The sequence below is a fragment of the Cyprinus carpio genome, chromosome B13 (assembly GCF_018340385.1).
Source record: "Cyprinus carpio isolate SPL01 chromosome B13, ASM1834038v1, whole genome shotgun sequence".
In the NCBI taxonomy this organism is placed as follows: Eukaryota; Metazoa; Chordata; class Actinopteri; order Cypriniformes; family Cyprinidae; genus Cyprinus; species Cyprinus carpio.
Genome location: NC_056609.1, coordinates 2,278,678 through 2,302,835, shown reverse-complemented (window position 1 = coordinate 2,302,835; position 24,158 = coordinate 2,278,678). Strand labels below are relative to the sequence as shown.

At 40.8% G+C, this 24,158-nt stretch overlaps 1 protein-coding gene across 6 annotated transcripts in view; it reads left to right on the top strand.

Annotated features, from left to right (window-relative positions):
* Positions 1-24,158, top strand: part of LOC109072910 (CUB and sushi domain-containing protein 1-like) — a 492,278-nt gene that overhangs the window by 450,441 nt on the left and 17,679 nt on the right. For all 6 annotated transcript variants that reach the window (XM_042736246.1, XM_042736245.1, XM_042736243.1 and 3 more), the window contains 10 exons: positions 503-649; positions 2,615-2,803; positions 5,765-5,950; positions 7,878-8,072; positions 14,323-14,496; positions 15,071-15,244; positions 15,986-16,159; positions 18,203-18,391; positions 20,150-20,323; positions 23,811-23,993. In XM_042736246.1, coding sequence (XP_042592180.1) covers positions 503-649; positions 2,615-2,803; positions 5,765-5,950; positions 7,878-8,072; positions 14,323-14,496; positions 15,071-15,244; positions 15,986-16,159; positions 18,203-18,391; positions 20,150-20,323; positions 23,811-23,993 — 1,785 coding nt within the window. The remainder of the gene's footprint in view (positions 1-502; positions 650-2,614; positions 2,804-5,764; positions 5,951-7,877; positions 8,073-14,322; positions 14,497-15,070; positions 15,245-15,985; positions 16,160-18,202; positions 18,392-20,149; positions 20,324-23,810; positions 23,994-24,158) is intronic.

Here is a 24,158-nt window from a genome sequence, read left to right as displayed (position 1 = left end):
CAATTAAACTACTAAAACTACTGAACTATCCCTTCAGTGGGTGGTCTGAATTTTACTCAGAAACACTGAATTTAGCACTCAGTTTTGAACATCATTTGGACAATGCAGAGCAATCTAATTACTTATAAACAGACAAGAGAAGATTAAAGATAGTACATTGGTCAGGATTCAGAAATATATTTATTATAAGGTGTAAGTGGTTATGAAATGGATCATAAAAGTTTCACATTTTATTATATGCATTTTAGAGAATTTCTGAAGATCCTCAAGGAACCAGCCGAGTGACAGGAAAAACAGTGTAGTACAAACAGTTGTGGTGACTAGGTTGAATATGGATATGCTGATTTGATCAAAGGTGGCACTTGGCTTGAAAAGTTTGAGAACCACTGCTCTATGACGTTTGTTTCTTCCTAAAATCACATCTGTCTTGTTGCTGCCCAACAGATTTGTGGTTTGCAATATTTAGCTTTTCTTGTTGTTTTTGTGATGTTTTATTTACCAGGGCCATCTGGACAGAGTCCATTGCTGGTGGCTTTGAGTGGGAACCACTCCACACAATTGAATTTCACTAGCAAAACAAACCAGCTTTACCTCAGATGGTCAACTGATCATGCAACCAGCAAGATGGGCTTCAAAATACGCTACACAGGTTTGTTAAACATATTTCATCATTTTATGTTTTTCATGGATTCACCCAGAATTAATGTAGGGATATTCTTAAAAACTTGGAAAAAACTTATTGAGCACAAAACCTGCAACACATGTAGAAAGGAGGACGAATGTGCTGTAATAAAGACAGTTTTTTTGTTTGTTTGTTTGTTTTTTTCTTTAGCTCCATCCAGGCATTTAAATCAGTAATGCATTTACAATTATTTCTAATTAGCCTGTTGGTACATTCAATAGTATGTAATAATATGTGCCTCAGATTAATTCCCACCATTTAGCTTTCCAAGGTTGTTGCTTTGGATCCAAATGGGTCAATAAGTAAAAAAGTCAGCTTTTTCTAAGTTGACCCTCATTAGGCTAGATCCAGACACGTCCTACCTTGAGGGAGCCATTGGCAAGTCTGCTGTAATAGAGGTCAAAGATGCAGTAATGAATTTTGCTGAATAACTACCATGTTGTATGCTTCTGACCGACATTTCCACCAATGGCTAAACATGATATATGAGCCACAAAGCCAGTGGCCATGGTTACTCGGCATCTCTTCACCCGTTCCCATTTCTCTGCCTCTCTGTCAGTGTTTCTTGCTCTCCAACCAAATATCAGTTAATAAATCATACATCATATCCCATATAAATGCACATTATTCTATTGTGTTGCCACATGTTTCCTGTTTATTGGATTTTGTCAAGAGTAGACAGAAAGAGAAACCAATGTGTTGCTCGGAGGAACTGTGATTTCTAAACCTCTTAGTGGTTAGTGTGTTTTTATTTTTTTTTATTTTAAATAATTACAGGAAGTAGGTAACACTTTTTGATGAATATAACACTGTTATCTCTATAAAGCATCTTTGAGAAGCAACTTCAAGCCCCTTCTTGTTTTTCCAGCCTTTCTTAGTCTGTTGGTCTTTCAAGGTAAATAAAATTAAAATTCAGTGCCACATAGGTCTAGTTAATCACTCACAGCTAAGTCTAAACTTCTCAGCAGAGTTGGTGTGATGATGCATTTGATTTGATCTGTCTGAAGTGAGATTAAGCTTTGAAGAGCATAAATCTACAAAAATCCTAAATGTGAAAAAATTGCCCCAAACTTCACACAGTGGGCTTTAAATGGCTGCCCACTGCTCCGGGTGTGTGTTCACGGTGTGTGTTCACTGCTTTGTGTATACACTTTGGATGGGTTAAATTCAGAGCATGAATTTTGAGTATGGGTCACCATACTTGGCTGTATGTCACGTCAAGTCACATCACTTTTTATGATGGGTAAACTTGTATTTGTGTCATATCAAAGACAAGATCTAATGATCAGTTTATAATCATCAAGCTGCACATTCGTTTTATCTTTGAATTAAGTTTAAACAGTTTTAAAGACCTCATAAAATCCGAGTTTGAGCTGTATTGCTTTTAGTCCACATCACATAGTTTTGAGTTCATCGAAACGACCATGTACCACCATACTCACTGAATTAACTGAATTATTATTATATATTAAAATACGGATTACTCTTAGATTTAATTTTCTGTGCAATAAAAAGCTGCCAAAGAAGTGGAGAACTGGTCTTGCTTCAGGACGCAGATTTTTTACATTGACCAGCAAAATACTTGTTTATTGTATAGAAGTAAATGACAAGTCAACAGTTTTTAATCAGTATGCCTTATTTACCAGCAAAATTATCCTTAAGAAATATTTTTAGCCTAATTTCAAAGGAAATTATAACAGATAAGGTCCCGTAAGTGTGTTATATAAATGCATAAACTGTGTTAATATCTGAAAAGTGGGCAATGTCATTATCATCACACACAAAAATTGCCACATAACACTAAAATCTACATAAAGGTTAAAAAAGTGCACAATGTTTTCACATGGACAAAACTGATTTAAAGAAGTTACATTTTTCAGTAACCCTGAACATCATACTATAACAAACTGTGCTTGTTACCATCTCTGGCAGCTGCGTACTGCAGTGTGAATGATCCACCCAAGAATGGAGGAGTCATCAACAGGGCGAGAGATCGGCCAGGCAGCAGGCTCCAGTATTACTGCAACGCTGGCTACAGGCTTGTGGGTCACAGAAATTCTACATGCAGACTTCATCCCAGTGGGCTTTACCAGTGGGACAATCCAGCCCCACTGTGCCAAGGTAACTCAAACGCAGCAGAGATATTCACTGGCTCATTCTCCTCATTTAAATGACTGGGAATTGCCTTGAAAAGGCAACCTGCCTCCTCACATATGAAAAAAATGTGTCATTCTGCAGGGCGCTCAAAAGCACCTCCGCACGCCTCGACGAGAAGCCGCTTTTATTCCATTAAATACTTCCGTCGAGGACTGTGCAATGAGATCACGAGTGTCATTTGTCCCAATGTCATAATGGGTGACTCTTCAGTCACGCTAAGACTAAGACAGAAATGTAATTGAATGTGTTTGATGTGCCGCGGTTTCTCTTAATTTCATTGTTCATGCTTCCTTCTCTGCTCCTTCCTCTTTTATTGAGGTGCTAATTTTATCCTTCAGCCTACGTGGCATTTTGTCCGCCCTTTCTCCTTTCGCACTCCGAGCCCTCGTGTCTTCTGTTCCAGAGCATTGTTAAAGAAAAAGGTCTCTTCTAGAGCTTTGCTGTGCATTCATTAGTGAGACGAGTCATCCATCAGACATACACTTGTATAAAAATAGTGAGCGAATGAACTGTATGTAGGCCTAATTGTTCCCAGCTGTTATTTGTGCAAGTTTAAGGCAGGTTAAGAGATGAGGCTGAGATGATTATATAACGATTAAGTATATTGCACCTTTCATGAATAATGTAGGAATAATAGGGTCTAAAACTTTTAAAAAGAAAGTAATTTATTTATTTATTTATTTATTCTCTTTCTAATAAATATTCTGTGAAAGAAGATGCGCTTAACCTTGATAAAATTTTGACCATTAACCTCTGGAGGTCAAACTAAAAAGGAGCTTTTTTTATTTTTTAATTATTTTATGTGAGGTTTGCAATTTTTTCAATTCTGTTATGAAAGTGAGTAATAATTAATATTTTTTGACTTTTCAGTCTGAGTTAAATCTCTTTTTTGGCTCATTTTATCTGTAAAAAAGAACCTGCTTTATAATTAAGCACACCTGAACATGAGGAGTTTTTCCAGCCTTCATGGAGGATTATATATCACTTATAAATGATTAAATACAAAATTAATAGTAGTTATTAAGATTGATGTGGTCTAGAATTGGTAAAATGTGCTTGGAAAAGAAAAATATGATCAGAATATCAACCTGCATAATAATTATGCACACACAATACATTAAAGTTCTGTTATCACTATAATATCTGTTATCACTATAATATCAAAATATTATTATTTTTTTTTTTTTTTGGCACCCTCAGATTCCAGAATTTTAAATACTGTAAATGTATCTCAAAATATTGTCCTATCCTAACAAATCATACATCAACGGAAAGCTTATTTATTTACCTTTCAGATGATGTTAAATCTCAATTTCAATAAAATTTACCCTTATGACATAAAAACTGTATCCCCGTTTTGTCATTAGTGCGTTATTCAGTCTCAGACCATTCTAGTGAATGGAAAGCTTCTGCTGACTGCTGCCCAAAAATGGTGCCCAGGGCTGCACTTAAATTCTGACCTTTTTCAGTATGTTTCACAAAGATGCCAGCCAAACTTTCTATAAATTTATCAAGCAAAGATTTTACTCATGGAATCTCATTACTCTTAATCACACAAAGGTAAAAGCAACCATTTCAAGGACTGGAGGTTATGGCACTAATATACTTTTACCATTGCACACAGCTCAGAATAGCTCTGGCTAGGCCCCATTTGTATTGAAGGGCATCTAGAACGGGTGCTAATTAAGGCCAATAATTTCTTTAAGTGGTGGGAGCGATCCATGCAGTCTGCCAGCAGGCCAGTCTAAGGTAGAGGAGGGCTCAGGGCTTGATTTTAAATCAGGTTGTGATCATTTTAACAAGGAAGAGTTTTAATTGGTCCCATTGCTTTCCTCTGTGTGCCTGACATTTTTTAGAGACCTCCTTTATTTTTCTTGTTTAAAAGAGCTAATTCCATATATGAATGGTTGCATGTAATAGAGGTCTGCTACCTGATGCAAAACCAATGGGACCTGACTGACTACGGGTTTCAAGTTCTAGTGACACGTTACAATAAAGTCCCATTGTATCAATATTTTTCATTGTTAATGTTAAACAATGTAGTGAACTCATGTTAACAAATGAAACCTTACTGTAAAGTGTTTTGCAACATATTGCACCAGATTTCAATCAGATTTTGGTTTATAATAAATAAATAAACAAATTATTATTATTATTATTATTATTATTATTATTCATAATATTTTATGGTTTTACCACCTTCAGGTGTTCCAGCAAAGCTCCTACTTCCAAGCTATATATATATATATATATATATATATATATATATTATACACACACACACACACACACACACACACACACACACACACATGTGTATTTCTATATATGCATAGAATCTATAAACATATCAGAAACATTGTGTATAATGCATGGTAATGTAAAATTAATCCAGTATGTAAAATGTTGATAGTGCATTTAATATTCAAAATAATGAATAAAAAGAGTAAATATATAGTAAATAATAAAATAAAAGAGTAAATATATATTTGCTTGTTTTACTTATATAAATTTTTTAATCTGCTTTGCTTTTTATTATCATTATTTACAATCAAGCATTCAGTTTCACCGTAGTCCATAATTCACACTTCCACATTAAAAAACACAAAATATATAGCATAAAGGAGATAAAAAAGCACAATACATCCTTTACTACTTAATCCGGAATAAAAATATAATAATAAAAATAATGTAAATCACCTATTCAAATTTATTTAGCTTCAGTTTTAAAGAAAATGTTTTTGTTGAGACTTCCTGTGTTTAGAACGAGTGATACAGTTTGAAAGTGTTGCTGCTCATGTAGCGCTTTTTCTAGAAAGTCAAGTCAGTAGGTGTTGTACGAATTTGAATAGAATGAGAGTTCTATATATAGATGTGCTGTTGAGCATGTATCCACCTGTAATGCTGTTTGTGTCTGATTGGCAGCTGTGTCTTGTGGAGCGCCAGAGTCTCCTGCTAATGGGTCGTTCCACGGCTTCCAATACACAGTGGGCAGTGAGGTGCAGTACCAATGCGAGGAGGGCTATAAGCCTGACGTAAGCAGCCTGCTCACTGCCGTCTGCCTGGAGGATGGCACCTGGAGCAACGTGGCACATCCTACCCGCTGTTTACGTGAGCAAATCAAGCCCTCTGTTTCTATGCCAACAGCATGTTAAAATCTACCACCTCATTGAACCACCGCAGTCAGCCGCTTTCTCGCTCAGTTCCCCTTCTGAGAGTAATGTAGGGCAGGTAATTGGCTAAATTAACAATAATGACTTGATTTTTTGTGGTTTGGCAACTCAAACAAGACAAATGGTATGATGTGGCATGTCCCCCCTCTGACCTGAATTACCATTAGCCTACAAAGCCGACTAAAGAGCCCACAGCCAAATAACCATGTATTATGTATTCAGAGGTCACGGCAAGAAAGACGCTCATTTCAGCCGATGTTGCTACAGATAATGTCATTTAATATTATGATATTCCTCATCATCGATGGAAAGGAGAAAGGATGAGGCTTCTGCCCTGCTCCATAACACCATGTCAAGGTGTTCTTTCATTCTAGAGCTTTCGGATGATAGTATGACACATCCACGGTGTCTGAGACTAGCTGTATGCTACAGCACTCGAGATGTTTGTAATTATCTAAACAAGTGCGAGCTGAGGGATGTAAAATCTTTGTCATGTAGAACATGGGGAGAGAACATTATGTGAGAGATAAAGGCAGGGGGAGGGAAATATGTATTGTTCTACTTAAGAACTTGTTTAGTATACCTGACCTAGCTTGCAAGCCTTTTTTTCCCTCAAAGTTTGATGCGACGAGCTATGCACTTTGCTGTTCAATCAAAGGACCATCTGTTCCGTGCCGGCTGCAATATTGTTACTCTGAAACCTTATGTTTCCACTTCAGTTTTTAACCACCTTTATATGAGCACACAAGACAAATCAACCACATTTTCCAATCTTGAATGTGCTAACGAAATGAAATGAAAGCCAAGTCATTCATAGGTTAACTTAGAAAGAGTGAAAATTCTTTCAAACATTGCTATCTTTGTTTGAAGTCAGTCCAAGATTCTCAACCAATGGTGTGAGTTTAGAGAGCAATGGTGAATGTGAAAGGTGTAATTTTATCCAAAAATACAAACCACCTCAATGACAAAAATTTTAAATAAAAATTTTGGATACAGCTTATGGGATGCTTTTTAAATAGCATATTCTGGACGCTTGTTGGCTACTCATTCATTTTAAATATAGAAAAATTATATTTGATAACACAGTATAATAATTTTCAGATCACATATTCAAAATGCTACAAACATGAGATAATTTAATTAATGTTTACTAATAAACTTATTAAACACTACCCAATGATTAACAGATAATTAAATCGCGTACAGATGTCTTTAAACTTTAGGATCATATACTTTCTACAAACCTACAAATGATTTTAAAAGATGTTATGCAATGATTAAATGTTGTTGAGGATTATTGTATAATCTTTATATAATTTCTGTGTAGATTTGTTGAAAGTACATGAGTGTAAAGTTTAATGACATTTTAACTAAAGATGCGTTAAGCATTATATAATGTTTGTTAATGATTTATTAATGACGTTTTTACTCATTTGTCAAAATCATTTGAAGAGTTCTAAAAAGTGCCTGATCATATGAATTAAAAGTTTAATGATGTTTATAAGCATTTCAATTTGCATTAAATGATGATCTGATAATCATTAGGTAATGTTTAATTAGTACATTTGGGAACTCTAACAAGCACATTATCTCATATTTCTAGCTGTGGAAATTTTAACTAATGATCTGTTAAGAATTATATAATGTTTATCAATGATTTAATAATGAAAGTTATGTTTTAGTGCAATGTAATTTCAAGCACGTAAAGCAGCCTTTGAGAAGCATGCATTCAGTCAAGTGTGTCCTAATTTTTCACTGGTATTGTATATCTATCCCATAATTCCTAAAAGCTCTAGTTATTCCAGTTCTAGGACCCACAAGGTCATGGTTTTCCATTAATGCGTTCTTTGCCTTCTGTCCTGCAGCGGTTCAGTGCCCTAACATTGAAAGCATGCTCTCAGAACACATGGTGTGGCGTCTCATCTCGGGCTCGCTGAATGAGTTTGGCGCACAAATAATGCTGAGCTGCTCCCCGGGCTACTATCTGATGGGCAGGAGGACCATCAAATGCTTAGCTAATGCAACATGGGAAGGGCTGGAGGAGAAGTCTACCTGCAAGAGTAAGAATGCTTTTACACAAACACAATGAGACTCGCATACTTTTTTGTCCATTTAGGATATTTGCTGTATAAATCATCATCCACTTTCATTGAATGGAAAAAAAAGAACTGTCATCTTTTGTGTTTCACAGAAGAAAGAAGATCACATGAAAGTGAATAATTAATGATAACATTAACAATTTGGGCTGAACTATTCCTTTAAGAAGACCCCACAAAAAAACACAATTGAATTCCAAATTCCGCTCTTGGGATTTCACGAAAAGATCACTGTGTTAATTACCAAACAGCATCCATTGTGAGCTAATGAAACAAATTCATTAGGGTAGCTAATATGTCTGAAATCTGGCCGCTGTCTATACCACGTCTCGTTTATTTCTCTACTGATCCAAGCGTAATCCTCTGGATTTAGCATGCGCGCATAAGATGCCATCCACTGCTTAGTCAGTTCTGATCGTGGCCCGGTTTCCACCGCGGGGACAGGCTGTGTAAACATTATCATGGTGATTAAGTCTTCGGTGAAAAATGCTTTAACTAATTCGAGGTCAGAGAGCAAAATGTAAATATTCTAATCAGAGGCAGCTTAATTTTTAATGTGTTTACGCACCATGATGAGGAAGTTGTTAATGAAAGGAACAGATGCAAACAGCTGGGGCTTAAATTGTAATTGGACATCTTAAAATGTCACAAAATAAATGTGTGTTGATTGCATGACTAGTGCATGCACATAACAATGCATTAGTGTTGTTTGCTAAGGTAAGCATCGCTATTACTGATGCTCATTCTCAGGGTTGTGGATTTGAACAAATTCCTAACCCCAGGTATGAAATCTTGTGTATTTAATCCTGTATCGTTAGCACTACAGACGAGAAATAAAACCTCAATTTGTGCTTATTGTTTAATAAAGAGACTTAGGGTGCTTTCACACTTGGTTCACTTGCCTGGTCTGAACCCGAGTTCGATTGCCCCCAACCCCCCATCTCCCCCTGCCCCGCTGGACTGCATTCATATTATTTTATTTGGGTCCGAACCATGTTCGTGTGCGTCATCAAGCCATCAGCTGTTTACCCCGTTGCTTAGTAATGGCGACGCAAGAGAAGGCGGCAAATGCATAACATTGCTCTCTACACTTTGATATATTTACATTTTTGAACCGTTCGTTTTGTTTACAAAGCTTCGGTACATAACACCACTTACGTCTGTTTTACGAATGTACTGCAAATGATCTAAAGAACACTGAAGGCGAACAGAAATGAGATATACAGCTCTCTGTTTGCAGCGCATCAGTCGTGCTCATCATGAAAATGAGTAAAACACACATACACAAAACACAAAATTATCAAATAATACGTCATTAATAGCTGTTCATTTCCGCGATTTGGTACGATTGCGTTCACATCAGCAGCTAACCGTACTGGAGTTCACTTGAACCGTACCCCAGACCATATTTTAAGTAGACTCGGGTGGACAGCGTTCACATCATCCAAACAAACTGAACTCTAAAGTCAATCGAACCCGGGTGCGCACCAAAAGTGCTAGTGTGAGAGCACCTTTAGTGACCAGATGTATGATTTTCACCTGTTAGACAAATATACAATTTTATAGGCTTACACTGAAGCAGGAATATAAGCTATATCTTGATACCAGAATATCACAGAGTGGCCTCTTTTGTTCAGAAACCTCACAGAACACCTTAGCATCTAAATGTGGTAAAAAAATAAATAAAAAAAAATGCATAGTAACACACTGACACTCAAAACTCCCTAGCATCCTGGCAAAAGTTTTAAATGGCCTATCACTGCTCACATTTCCTTATTAAAATCAAGAACCTAGTGGTAACATTTTATTTTAAAAACCAATTCTTACTATTAACTAGCTTTTCCCTTCTGCTATACACTGTACCAGACAAAGAGCTCTTCTGAGGTCCTTAAGCAAGGTAGAGTACCGCAGTGCGCGTACAGGACAGAGCAAAGCTAGGGTTGGGTCTGCCTCCTCCAGGGGCAGTGCTTGCAGGTTCAGTACCTGGTCCCTGAGAGGAGTGGTAGGAACCTTGGGCACGTAGCTGGGCTGGGGTCTCAGTGTTGCACCGGACTCAGCTGGCCCAAACTCAAGGCACGATTCGTTGATCGAAAATGCCTGCAGGTCCCCCACCCTCTTGATCCAGGCCTATGTAGTCAGGAGTAGTGGCTTCATTGAAAGAAACTTCAAACCAACTGACTGCAAAGGCTCAAAGGGGGCAGTTTGTTGGGCTCACCTCTATGGGGTCGTGATGGGCCGAAATAGCAGCAATGTAAACGTTAAGAGAGGCAGCCTACGCTTCAACCCTTGCTGCAAGAAGGAAAGCACGGCTCTGATCAAACATTTCCGGGAACCAGTTCCTGTTAGGCCAATATGAAGCAAAATCAAGACGTGCTCCTCGTCCTCCCTGATCTTGCACAGTGTCTGTGCAAGGAGGCTCATTGGGGGTAATGCAAGTTTGCACAGGCCCCGGGGCCAGCTGTGTGCCAGTGCGTCCGTGCCGAGCGTTGCTTCGGTTGGGGAGTAAAACCACTGGCAAAGGGTGGTTTCTGGAGATGCAAACAGGTCTACCTAAGCAACTCTGAATCGTCTCCAGATCAGTTGAACTGCCTGGGGTTGGAGTCTTCACTCTCCCAGATGTGCTGCTCGAGTAAGCTTGTCGGTTGCCTGATTAAACACACCCGGGATGAAGATGGCACCAAGGGACCTCAAATGCTTCTGACTCCACAGGAGGAGGTGGCGGGCGAGTTCCAACATGCGACAGGAGTGTAAACCGCCTTGCCGGTTGATATATTCAATGGAGTGTTGTCCATGCGGACCAGAACGTCCCTGCCCCGAAGGCGCCCTCTGAGGTGGCTCAGGTCAAGGCGTACTGCTAGCAACTTGAGGCAATTGATATGCAAATGCAGTTGGGGACCTGCTCAAACCCCTGACACTGCGTGCCCGTTGTACGTGGCCCCCCAGCCAGTGGCCGAGGCATCCATGAATACCACATCATGCCTGGATACCAGTTTCAGGTGCACCCCTGCCCGGAGAAACGAGGGATCTGACCAAGGGCTGAAGGTTCTGCAGCAGGCCAGTGTAATCTGAACCCGGTGAGTACCATGTCGCAGCGCCCACCTTGGGATTCAGCCATGGAGCCAGTGCTGAAGCGGTATCATATGGAGCAGACCAAGAGGAACTATTGCTGCGATTGCAACCATATGCCCCAGGAGCCTCTGAAAGAATTTTAGTGGGGCCGCCGTCCTGCCTGATAAAGTCTTGAGGTAGTTCAGTTCCTGGGTGAGGCATGCTGTCTGGCTGACCGAATACAACTCCATGCTAAGATAAGAGATCCTATGCTTTGGCATGAGTTTGGTCTTTTCCCAGTTGACCTGAAGACCCAACTGCCTGCGGTGCCAGAAGGGCCGGACCTTGCACTGACATGCCGACCCTCGAATGCAAACCACAGGAATGGAATGTGCCACAGGAGGATAGAGACATGAAAGTATGCATCCTTCAGGTAGATCACTGCAAACCAATCTTGGGGACTGATGCACTCAAAAATGCGTTTCTGCGTCAACATCTTGAATTGCAGCATGTGAAGCGCATGGTTCAAAACTCGCAGATCCAAGATTGGTCATAACCCACCGCTTTTCTTGGGCCCATATCGGCAGGAGGGACTGGCTCTATCTCATCCTTCTCCAGCAGGACTGCGATTTCCACACACAAGACAGGGGCATCGACAGCCTTGACTGAAGTCAACCAGATGCCCCTGAACTTGGGGGGACGCCAGGTGAACTGAATCGCGTAGCCGAGTCTGATGGGCCGCAGGAGCCACAGAGATGGACTGGGCGGTGGGGCAGAGTGTTGGAACACAGGGACTCGGCCCGAGGCCTGGCCTGTGACGGCAGTGGGTGGAGTTTGGGTGTGAAATGTAACACTCACCTGATTTCTCCATGTGCGGGAGAAAACACGGTACCGGTTTGAGGCTTGTGACAGCTCAGTGGGTGACAACATGAAGTGGGGACTAGAATGCTACAGAGCTTACCTGGTTTCACGAATGGGCAGGAGACGGGGGGCAGCCCACGGCGACGAGCAGGCTGAGGGGCTGCAGCTGGGTTGGAAGCAAAAGGTTTCCTCCGGCGTAGGGTGTCTTTTTGTTTGATCGGCTCAGTCTACTTTTGAGAACTGCTGAGTAAAGCTCTTGACAACGTTGCCAGAAAGGCCGCACCATGACACGGGAGCATTCATGAACTGCACCTTATCATGCTCCTTCATGTCGGCCAGACACAGCCAGAGATGGCGCTCCTGGACCACTAGACCCGCATTAACGACATGGCATAAAGGGAAGAAGCCCCCTCCCCACAAGCTCTGTAAGCACTGCCAGTTAGACCTGACGAATACCTACAGGCCCGTGAGGGGAGACACGGGCCACCCTACAAAGGGGAAGTAGCTGTTGGACATGGGCACAGACCGCTCAACCGAGGGAATGCCCATGTAACCCAAAGCGGCTCCACCATCAAGAGAGCGGAGGAATTACAATCCCTTCCACGATCGTGTAAGCTCCTCATGCACCTCTGGGAAGAATGGCACCGGAGGGGGGGAGCGCTGAGAATCACACGAGCCTGACATTCTCGGCAGCCCGGGAAAGCATAGCCGTCATTTCTGGATCTGGCTCGGACAACGCTGTCACACCCGAAGGGTGCAACACAGCCGGGTCATCATCCCCGGAGATAGAGAGCTCGCCCTCTGATGCAGCGATTGACATCTGGTCTCGAGGGGGCGAACCGAAGGATAAGGCCGGTTCCCTCCACAGTGTAGAGGGGCCAGCACGTCCCTCTGGGCGCTCCACCAGCTGTGGAGTGCTTAAAGGGTGACGAACTCCCTCTGGGGAAGCCGTCACTGTGATCCTCAAATCACCTCTGAGTCCAACAGATGCAGCGCCACCCCAATTACAGAGACGAACCGACAATCGGTAAAGACGTGATGGCAAATCCGGCAAAGACATGTTGTTCTTTTAGAGATTGCTCATTTGTGCTGAAGCACGCAGTGGAGCTGGCCACCGCACACTCCTGGTGTGGCTGTCTGCACAAAGATGATTTTCTGTTCTTGCCGTGTGACCGTGACCACCCCTGCTCTGCCATAACGTCCGCACTCGCTGGTTTTCTGCTTTGCAACAACGAAGTAGAGAGCAGTAGTGATGCACTACCGCTCGGCTCTGAAGCGAAAGGATGAATGAATGCGGTGCACCTGCTGCCTCTTATACTCACACTCTTATCAGTGGCAGCTGGATGCAATAATTGCATGCCAATGTGCATTGGCTCATTTAGATACACTCAAAGTGGATTGGTCTCTCTGGTGAGATCCCAATTTGTCAGTGAGTGACTGACTGAAAGGGAACAAACTACTGTAAACAATTAAAAGCTATTTAAAGGTTTGGAAACACTTCAGCATAGGGACCAATTCTCACTATTAACTAGTTGCTTAGTAGCATTCCTGTTATCAACATATTTTGCATGACCATATTCTGCATCCCAAATCTTACCCAATACCTAAACTTAACAACTACCTTATTAACTAATAATAAGCACCAAATTAGGAGTTTATTGAGGCAAAAGGCGTAGTTAATGATTTGTTAATATTGAGAATTGGACCTTAAACTAAAATATGACCAAAAGTTCATTTAAAATGATAGAAAATGTCCTTAATATATCTGTGTACATTTTAACCTAAAGTCTTTATTTTTGATAAAACAAAACAAAATAAATGTATGTACATGCTATTTGACAAATTATATCAGTACTGTATGTGGTGTAAATACCACTGGAATTTTTATATGGTTATCTTTATGAAACTAGAATTGTTATGTAGGTATTTATAGCATGACAATAAACTAAATGTTCAATTTCATTTCCATTTATTTTATTTTATTTTATTTTATTTTATTTTATTTTATTTTATTTTATTTTATTTTATTTTATTTTATTCTATACTACATTGTTTAAAAAAAATAAAATAAAAAAAGGGAGAAAACATTAGTAATAAACAGTAAAAGAGTGTCCAAACTTTTGACTGGTAGTCCACCAGTATAAAAACACACTTTTAGCCTTGCCCACTTCACCCCTCCATTTCCTGGTAGCTTGTAGTCACTGTGAATAAGAATGGCATATTGTGTCCGCCATCACCAATGTGACCTTTATTCAGCTAAAATTACCATGTGTATTCAAGATATTGCATTGGCTATTTCCTCCAGTCATTTCCTGTGGGGAACTTCCATCCCCTCCTAATGGCAAAAAGATGGGCACCCTGACTACCTATGGCGCCACAGCTATCTTCATGTGTAACACAGGGTACACTTTAGTGGGCTCGCACATGAGGGAGTGTCAGGCCAACGGTCTCTGGAGGGGAGATGAGACAAAATGTCTTGGTAAGTAGCATCTTTCAGCAGGGCTTCTGTGATCTGACGTTATTATTACTGAACGATGCATATGTAGAGAAAAGCAAATCTGTTTACTGAATGTTTTCCTATTCTATTATGCTTGTATGGTTCTAGTTATTGTATAAGTAGGACATGTTCCTGGAAAAAACATCCTTTGTTAGTCCCAGAACAACATTCCTATCAGACATCCACAGCTCTAACCCTACACTGACATAGTCTTGTGTTGCCAGTATTAATTTATGGCTTCTGTAGTGCTAGATAATACTGGAACTAGGGAAAAATCCTTGAACAAGCATTGAGAGCAGCTAAACTAAGATATGCCATTGTCTGAGGATCAGCACTGACCCTTAGACACATCACCTGCTGCTTGACCAAACAGCACAAAGGGCATTTCATCAAAGTGTCAAGCGGTGACTGCCGGAGTGCTCTCTGGATGTACTGTAGCGCTGATGTGTCCGTGCTTCATGCTCCATAAAACGCAAAGTTTGAATTTGTGTTTGTCTAGTAACAAGAATTGATTTACACGAGAGGTTTGTTGATTACTTTTAAAAATGTTTTTCAGCTGGTCATTGTGATTCTCCAGATCCAATTGTTAACGGCCACATCAGTGGTGATGGATCTAGTTATAGGGACACAGTCGTTTATCAGTGCAACCTGGGCTTTCGACTCATAGGGACATCAGTTCGTATCTGCCAACAAGACCACAGGTGGTCAGGCCAAGCACCTGTGTGTGTTCGTAAGTGTCTTTTATTTTATTTATTTATTTATTATTTGCTTTACATACTGGATATATGCAGTTAAAGTAGGATATACTAAATATCAACTTTTAATATATCAATGGGCAATAATACATTTTACATTTACATTACATTTTTTTGACAATATAACAAACAGTTGAGATTTGACCTAGTATATACTGCCTAATTTGTGTATGCTGGGTTGTATAGACTTAGTTGTTTAAATGTGTTATTAATTATTAATGTCAGTAATTTAACTTATTAATTTGTTATATGGTGCTCTTGATCAATTACAAGATTATTTGCAGAAGAAAGCATTAGTTTAAAATAGTGTCAGTAACAATTCAGTAAAGAGACCAATTCTCAGTATTAACTATTTGCTTATTAGCATGCCTATCATTAACATATGTTTATTAGTACTTATAAAGCACATATTCTGCATGACCATATTTTACATCCCTAATCCTACCCAATACCTAAACTTAACAAATACCTTACTAACTATTAATAAGCAGCAAACTAGGAGTTTATTGAGGCAAAAGTTGTAGTTAATGGTTTGTTAATAGCGAGAATTGGACCTTGAAATAAAGTGTGAGCAAAGTGTCTTTAAAAGTCTTGTTTTTCTTTCTTTTTCTTAATATTATTATTATTATTATTATTTTTTAAATAAAAAATTTTAACTTCAACATATGCACAAGCTTCAAAAAGGAAGTGATTGACCCTTCTTGCTTTCTTAACAGCCATAACCTGCGGCCATCCTGGAAACCCTGCAAACGGCCGGACAAACGGCAGCGAGTTTAATCTCAACGACGTGGTCAACTTCACCTGCAACACAGGCTATTTGTTGCACGGTGCATCCAGAGCGCAGTGTCGCATGAACGGACAGTGGAGCAACCCTCTTCCTGTGTGCAAGGGTATGAACCTCTCAATAAACACAATTTTACTGTACTGTATATCAGACACTTCCAGGCAGCCTGTCCCTTGTTGAGAATCTCAGCGGAGACGCAGCCTTGAACGCCGTCTTGTTATGCGAGAAGCTCCTTAGTGAGGCTGTTTAACACCCACAGCTCATGGGCTTAGCATTAACAGAGCGAAACCAGCATCTGTGCTCAGCAGTCTGAGTCAGCCAGTGAATGACAAGAAGCAATGTGCAAATAATTTTGTGTGTCATTTCCCATCTTGAAGTGTCGATTTGAAAGTCAAATGGGTCTGCAGCAACCCATGTGACATTGTGGGATGCTTTCTGACATTAAGTAGGAGTAACTGTGCACATCTTGTCACTTTAATGATTAATTAATGTGCGAAGGAAGTTGTTGATGGTGGCCTGGTTAAACTGAATCGTGACGGAAAATGGAGGCAGGTCAACGTATCTAAGATGGACAAGTCCCCACAGGCTCAGCCAGAGCCCAGAGACGAAGCACTCAGCAGGGAGAACGGCTGACGTTCCTCTGAGTGGATGCATTGCTCCATGAAACAAGTGTGAGCTCTGTTTTTGCTGGTATTTAGAAACTAACTAGATCCCCTTTTTTGGCCAGTTTAATAGTTTTGACTAAACCATGTAGAAAAAGGACATTTATTATTGGTATAATTGTAAGCTTATTATTATCAAATTAAAAAAAAAAAAAAAAAAAAAAAAAACGGTAGACATGCACAAATGCACAAAAGATATTTGTCATATTTAAATGAAAAGGGTAGAATTCTAATACATAGTTGTTTAAGAGGAAAAACAGTCATATACAATTAAACAAAAATAGAAACTGTAACACATTTAGTTTAGGGACCAATTATCACTATGCAACATTTTCTTATTAACATTCTATTATTAACATATTGGCTGTTTATTAGTATTTATTAAGCACGTATTCTGCATGACTATATTCTACATCCCTACATCATTTGCCATTAATCACTTACTCCCATGTCGTTCCAAACCGGTAAAAGCTCAGTTCGTCTTCAGAACACAATTACGGTCGCCATAATAAAAGATTGAATTCTAATATACAGTTGTTTAAAGGGTAAAAATGTCATACAATTACACTAAATGTAGAACTGTTAAGAGAGACTTAGAATTTGTATAATTAAATATATATATATATATATATAATTAATTGACATACACAAATAAAAAAACAGTCAAGTTGTCACAAACAATAAAAAAAAAACCTGGATTTTCCCAAGTGTTGTTTTACAACGCAACCATATCACAATTATATGCCTTATTCTTATACTGAGCTGCAATGATAAGATATATATTTTCAAGATACACTCAGATCAAGTCATGATGTCTCACAAAGAAAACCAACACACCAATAACAGGTGCCAATTATCAACTTTTTAACTGCTTGTCCACCCACTTTTCCTCTCCCAGGGGGCTTAATTGAGCGCCGAGACATTGACAGCTGCCACCGAGGCAAGGCAGTCTGGTTTGTTTCCCCTGGACATGGCGTCAACTTCTATCCCTTTTTTTTTTTGTTAAATTGCGACGGGCAGTAACTGAATTTGTAACTGCATGGTCGACACAGCATTCCAAGAACAGCATGTTCCCGGTTTGAGTAGAGAAATGTAATTTGACTACATCTGTCAAAATCTGTCACTACAGCATAGAAAGAATCAGTTACATGTGTAGAATAATGTTCAAAGCGTTAACAGATATGTCAGCTTTAGATCAGAATGCATGCATGACATGTTCTAGGTATGCACAGGAAAACAAAAGAGCCTTGACTGTTGAGGAAGTGCACAGATAAACGGCAAAGTAAGTTCTGAAGAAGCACAATTCACCCTCTTATAATCCATATCTTCAAAAAGAAAGTGCGGTTTACTGTGTGGAGTTGATTGAAATTGCTCCAGAGGCTGCACCCACGATTCTACTGTTCAGCCTCCTCCTTTGATTTCTTCTGTCTTTCCTCACTCTTGCTTCCCTGTCAGACATTAAGCATCTGGCTGTTTTTATCTTGCAGTGGTAAACTGCTCTGATCCAGGCTTTGTGGAGAACACCATTCGTCACTCTCAGCAGCGCTACCCCGAGAGCTTCAACTACAGAAACACCGTGATGTATCACTGCAAGAGGGGCTTCTATCTGCTCGGCTCCTCCGTCCTCACCTGCCAGTCAAATGGCTTCTGGGACAGATCACTTCCTAAGTGCCTTCGTGAGTGATAGCCTCATATTTCGTCCAATACACACTCGTCCAGAGGTTCATAGAGTGCCAAAAACGGCATTGCTGTTGTATACATGTGATGGAATGCTTCAAAAACCATTAACCAATTAGAATTATGGTTCTTGTTTCCAGTAATATCCAGCATTCTTAAAACAAGCTCAATTTATTGGAGAAGAAAGATTATACAACATTAAGACCTTCTTTTTCTCAGAGAATATTTTTGCCAATTGAATAAAAAATAAACTTAGTCCATACTTATATCCTGTAAGTCTTACACAGGTTACTACGATATTTAGATATCTTTGCTTAAAAAAAGAGACAATCTTCTAACTGATTACTATTTCTGTTTATCTTGTTTTTTATTAATATTAATATTTTTAGCACTTGTGCACTAAAGGGAATCATTTGAGAGATTTAGCATTCTGACAGTGTGCTTTACAATGTTAAAAGTAACAATAACTGTTGAACTGTCAGCACACTGAAGTCATCTCTTAGAAGTTACATTTCTAAATTCATCCCCTTAAAAGCTCCACTTCTGCAGCCATAAATGACCACTTTTGTAACAAAGACAAGACTTTTTCAAACAAGACAATTACTGCACTGTCAAAAAGTTCTTGAAATAGTTGGTGAGTATACAAATGCAGACGGACAGCTAGCTTTTGCCATTATCTTGCATCTTTTTTTAATTTTTTTTTTTCTCCACCATGTCATGCTGTGAGCATTGTATTTTAAGTGTATTTATAACTTAACACATTGTATATTAAATGTGTCAATTTAAAAATAGTTCAACATCTCACAACTTTTTATTCTTTTTTCCTAGCTGTTTAAATGCAAGCAGTCTATGCAATTGCCTCTTAGAAAAATGTCTGATTGGCGTATGGATGTGGATATGTTTCAAGAAACGGTATAATACCATACTGCATTTACTCTTTCTGCAGTATATAGTTTGTAAGCAGTACTCTCTAATGTATCCTACAATGCAGTGTGGTTGACTTGACCATTAATTTTAAGTTTTCACTGTGATGGATGAACCAGAACAAGTATCAGCTGTGATTTTACCAGACTGCCAAATTATATTTTTACACAAAAAAGGAATGCAATGCAAATGAACCATATTCATTTCCAAGGTTTTGACTTGCTGAATAAAACCACTTGCTGAATTAAACAGGCCTCAAAGGTTTGGTCATGTGACAGCAGTGTAGCTTATGCCTGTTCACACTTACCATTAAAAATAATATGCAGTATACTGAAAAAAAAAACAGGTTAACCAGTTATAGTTCATTTTGAAAATATGTAGTTTTGCACATCCCTATTAAGGCTTTAAAATTAAATATGATTGTAAGTAGGTTGCATCTAAACAACCACTGTTTCCATGATAGTTGTAAAAAAAAAACACTGGATGTCCTTGTTATAGTGCATTTATACATTTAAGTACTGAGTAATATTAATTAACTACATGTACTTACTTTATGGTTAGGGTTAGGGTAAGGGTTTGGCTTAGGGTTATTTGCATGATAATTATGCATAATTTATTGTTATTGTAATAGTAAGTACATGTAACGTGTAACAAGGGCACCTTAAAATAAAGTGTTACCAAACACTGCATAGATATACAGCATGCATTTTGATGCAATGTGGCACAATTACAACTTTTTTTTTTTAATAATATGCAAAAGAACACTGAAGTTTTAGCATTTCTGAAGTATCTTATCGGAGATCTTCTGTCTGCTTTCTTCTGCCCCCCCATAGCAATATCCTGCAGTGATCCCGGCACACCGCCGTTTTCTGTCATGTTGGGCCAGAAGTTCACCAACAGAGCCGTGGTCCATTACTCCTGCAGCCAGGGCCGAACTCTAGTGGGGAACGCCACGCGCCAGTGTCTGGAGGATGGCCGGTGGAGCGGCTCGCCACCCTACTGCTCAGGTACACACATCAGCAGGTGGCAGAGCCTCGGGGCGGGAGACTGCAGACCAGCTGGCTGATCTTTACGCCTCTGTCTGAGCAGCTCAGCTTACTTCAGACTTAAGTGTCTGCCTGAGCTCAGACAGATCTTAAAGTTTAAACAGTAACTGTTGTTGACATCAGCGCTGACAAAGTTCTTGTTTCCTCAAAGTCTAGATGATGTGCAGTGCACATCACGAAGCTCTCTGATATTATATGTTTATGTGATGCGTTTATAAAATAATAACATAGACCAGACTGCCCTGGACTAGAACACGGCAGTTTGGTCAGAAGAACACATATTCATTTAGTTCGTAGAGAAACTGATTTTACATTTACATTTAGTCATTTAGCAGACACTTTTATCCAAAGCGACTTACAACTGAGGACAATAGAAGCAATAAAATTAACAAAAGAGCAATAATAAGTAAGTTAGTCTAACACAGTACATGTAGCAAGAAGTAAATAGATATATTATAAATAAAAAAATAAAATAAACGATAAAGAAAAAAGAGAATAAAGATAAATTTCAAAATAGAAATAGAATAATGTTAGAGGCCCTAATGTGTAGAGTAAATACAGTTCCATTTCAGTCGGTCACGTTCTACGTTACATCAGAAAGAGACTGACGAATGGGGTCTCGCCCGAGAGCCCAATCACCTTCGAGTGGTAACAAAACGAGCCAATGGTACACAATGTACCTTGATCTGCGGGATTTGCATCGCGAGCTCTGCCCCGCTGTGTGGGTATATAAGGAGCAGTGCAAGCAACTCGCATTCAAGCTTTCGCTTCAGAGCCGAGCACATTGCTTGCTGCTTTCACCGGAGTGTTTACAAGCGAGTCAGCTGGTCCCCTGAGCGCTTCAGCACCACTGAAAGAGCTTTTTCCTATTTCTAAAAGAGTAAATGGGTTGAGATTGCATCCTTTTAAAGATGTCATTCCACCCGTGTGTTTCTGGGTGCGGTCGATATATGGCTCCTCGTGACGGCCACACGATCGCTGTGTCACGTGTCTGGGCTTTCAGCACGCTGATACTGCGTTTGTGGATGACTCATGTTCTCATTGCGGGGACATGACCATCTCGGCTTTAAGATCGAGACTTAATTTCCTTAAAAGGTATAGAGTCCCCTCTGCAACACCCCGTTCTAGCTCCTCTTCTCGTAACAGGGCTACTTTGGCTGGTGGCCAGGGTGATCTGAGGGTTACCGTGTGGGCTTCCCCGACGAGCCAGCATCTTCGGGCCACACCCCCCTCACAAACGCCACAGCCAGTTGAGTTTCCAGATGAGTTTGCTGGACCCTCTCAGGCTCCTGACATCTCATTCGGGGCTCAGGAAGAAGACCTAATGTCAATCGCCGCATCACAAGGCGGGCTTGAGTCCTCGGGAGATGAGGATTCGGCTGCGTTGCCTCCCTCGGGAGTGCCAGCATTGCCCAAGTCTGATCCCGAATTAACGGCCATGCTTTACCGGGCAGCTGAGAGCATCGGGCTTGAGTGGAATCCTCCAAAGAGCTGCACGGGGGCAGTGCTGACCCAGGGGTTTGCAGGAGGCGCGCACTGCTACCGACCTCGCTCTCCGGGCGACGAAGGTTACTGGATGCTCCTTGGGTCAGGTGATGTCCACCTTGGTGGTCCAGGAGCGCCACCTATGGCTAAACCTGGCAGACATGAGGGAGTCTAATCAGACTCAGCTCCTCAACTCCCCGGTCTCCCAGGCTGGCCTCTTCGGCGACGCGGTGGAGAATTTTGCCCAGCAGTTCTCTGCCGCCCAGAAGCAGTCTGAGGCCATCAAACACATCCTGCCCCGGCGGCCCGCTGCTGCCTCCACACTGCCGCTGGTGCAGCCACCTCAGCCTACTCGTCGTCGAGGGTGCCCCCCTGTGGTCTCCTCCACTCCCGCTCAGCCACAGCAGCAGCCTTCACCCCGGCCGCAGCGAGGAGATGGCCGCAGAAGGGCAGCGCAGCCCGTCTCTGCCCCTAAACCTGCCAAGCGTCAGGCCAAGCGGCGTTCCTGAGACGGGCGACCCAGAGTTGGGGATGTCAGCTCATCAGGAGATGGTAGCAGGACCACTCCTTCCCCCGGAGGAGGGCCAGGGGAGAATCCTTTGTTCTCGTTTTCTTTTTGTTCCACCACTGACCCCTCAGCCAGTGGTACACAAATCTTCATTAAAAGAGCTGTTTCTTCTACCTCCGGGTCCCAAGAGGCCGCGGATGACAGTTGGCGATGTGCTTCCTCGCCGCTCTCGTTCCCCTCTCCCCTTGCCAGTTTCTACGCAGAGCCGGCCAGAGAACGCATTGCCTTCTCATTCCCTCTTTGCCACTCGGAATCAGAACACTATGCCTCCCATGCCGGGGCTGTCTGTTCCGCCTCGCTGCCCCACCGTGGGTACGCCTGTAGTTCCCTTGACCCCACTGGATCGGTTTCTGGGAGCCTGGCTAGAGCTCCCCAGGCCGTACCGCTGGCTCATCAGAACGATCAGGCTCGGCTACGCGATTCAATTCGCCCGGCGTTCCCCCAGGTTTCGGAGTGTTCGCTCCTGTCATGCATGCAGAGTCCCTGCTGGCAAAGGGCGCGATAGAGCCAGTCCCTCCAGCCAACATGAAGTCCGGCTTTTACAGCCCCTACTTCATAGTACCCAAGAAAACAGGTGGGTTACGGCCAATCCTTGACTTGCATGCCTTGAACTGAGCTCTTCACAGATTCCGTTCAAGATGCTAACGCCCAAGCACATTTTTGAATGCATTCGTCCGTTGGATTGGTTTGCAGCAATGAACTACCTTGACGACTGGCTGATTCTAGCTCACTCTTGACACCTTACAAAAAGATCCCATCAATTAAGATAATTTAATGCATTAGCTAACATGAACTAGCAATGAACAATATACAGCAGTGCATTAACTAATGTGAACAGATGCAACCTTTGAGTTTAAACGTATTAGTAATGTCTCGATTAACATGCTGTAGAAGTACTGTTTGTTTATATAAGTGTTGTAAAGTTTTACCTATATTTATATATGTCTGAAGACAGAAAGAATACCCCTTTAAATGTAACATTGCTATAAATAGAGTCTTATATTTTAGCATATTTTAGCCCACTTTAGCTAACTGCTAATGGAAATACAGGACGTTTTGACATGATTCAGAGTCTGAGCATTTTTTATTATTATTATTATTATTATTATTATTTATTATTATCATTATTATTATTTTATTTTATTTTTGCTATTGCAAAAGTTCAACTGGTTTCCTTGTTAAGAGAAAAAGACTGAGAGTTTAAAATCAAGTAGTAGTTTGGTATGATTTTCAAATGAGCTTTAGATCAAATGTAAATGTAATGGGTTTTTTGTCTGCTTCATAACTGTTTGCTTAACAATTTTTTAAAATCCCTGTGGAGAAAAACATTTCTGGAAACGAGTCTGCTGAGAAAGTGGGTGGTCAATGAGAGTCATGCCTTTGTCCTAATTGTAGGTGATAATCCGGGATTCTGTGGCGATCCGGGAATTCCTCCTCATGGTTCTCGTCTTGGGGAGGAGTTCAGGCATAAAAGCCTCCTACGGTTCACGTGCGAAGCGGGCTACGTGCTGATCGGATCTTCTGAGCGCACATGTCTGCAGAATGGCTCCTGGAGCGGAACCCAGCCCGTGTGTGAAGGTGAGGGTCACAGATACCTGTAGAGAGACACACAAGGCAAAATTCACCAGGATTTTGCTTTGCACTTGAGCTTAATTAGATCAGAAAGTCAAGCGTTCCTCCGAGCAAACTGTGATCCAGTACAGGCAAACCCCTAATGAGAAAAATGTATGCTTGAGAGACTAG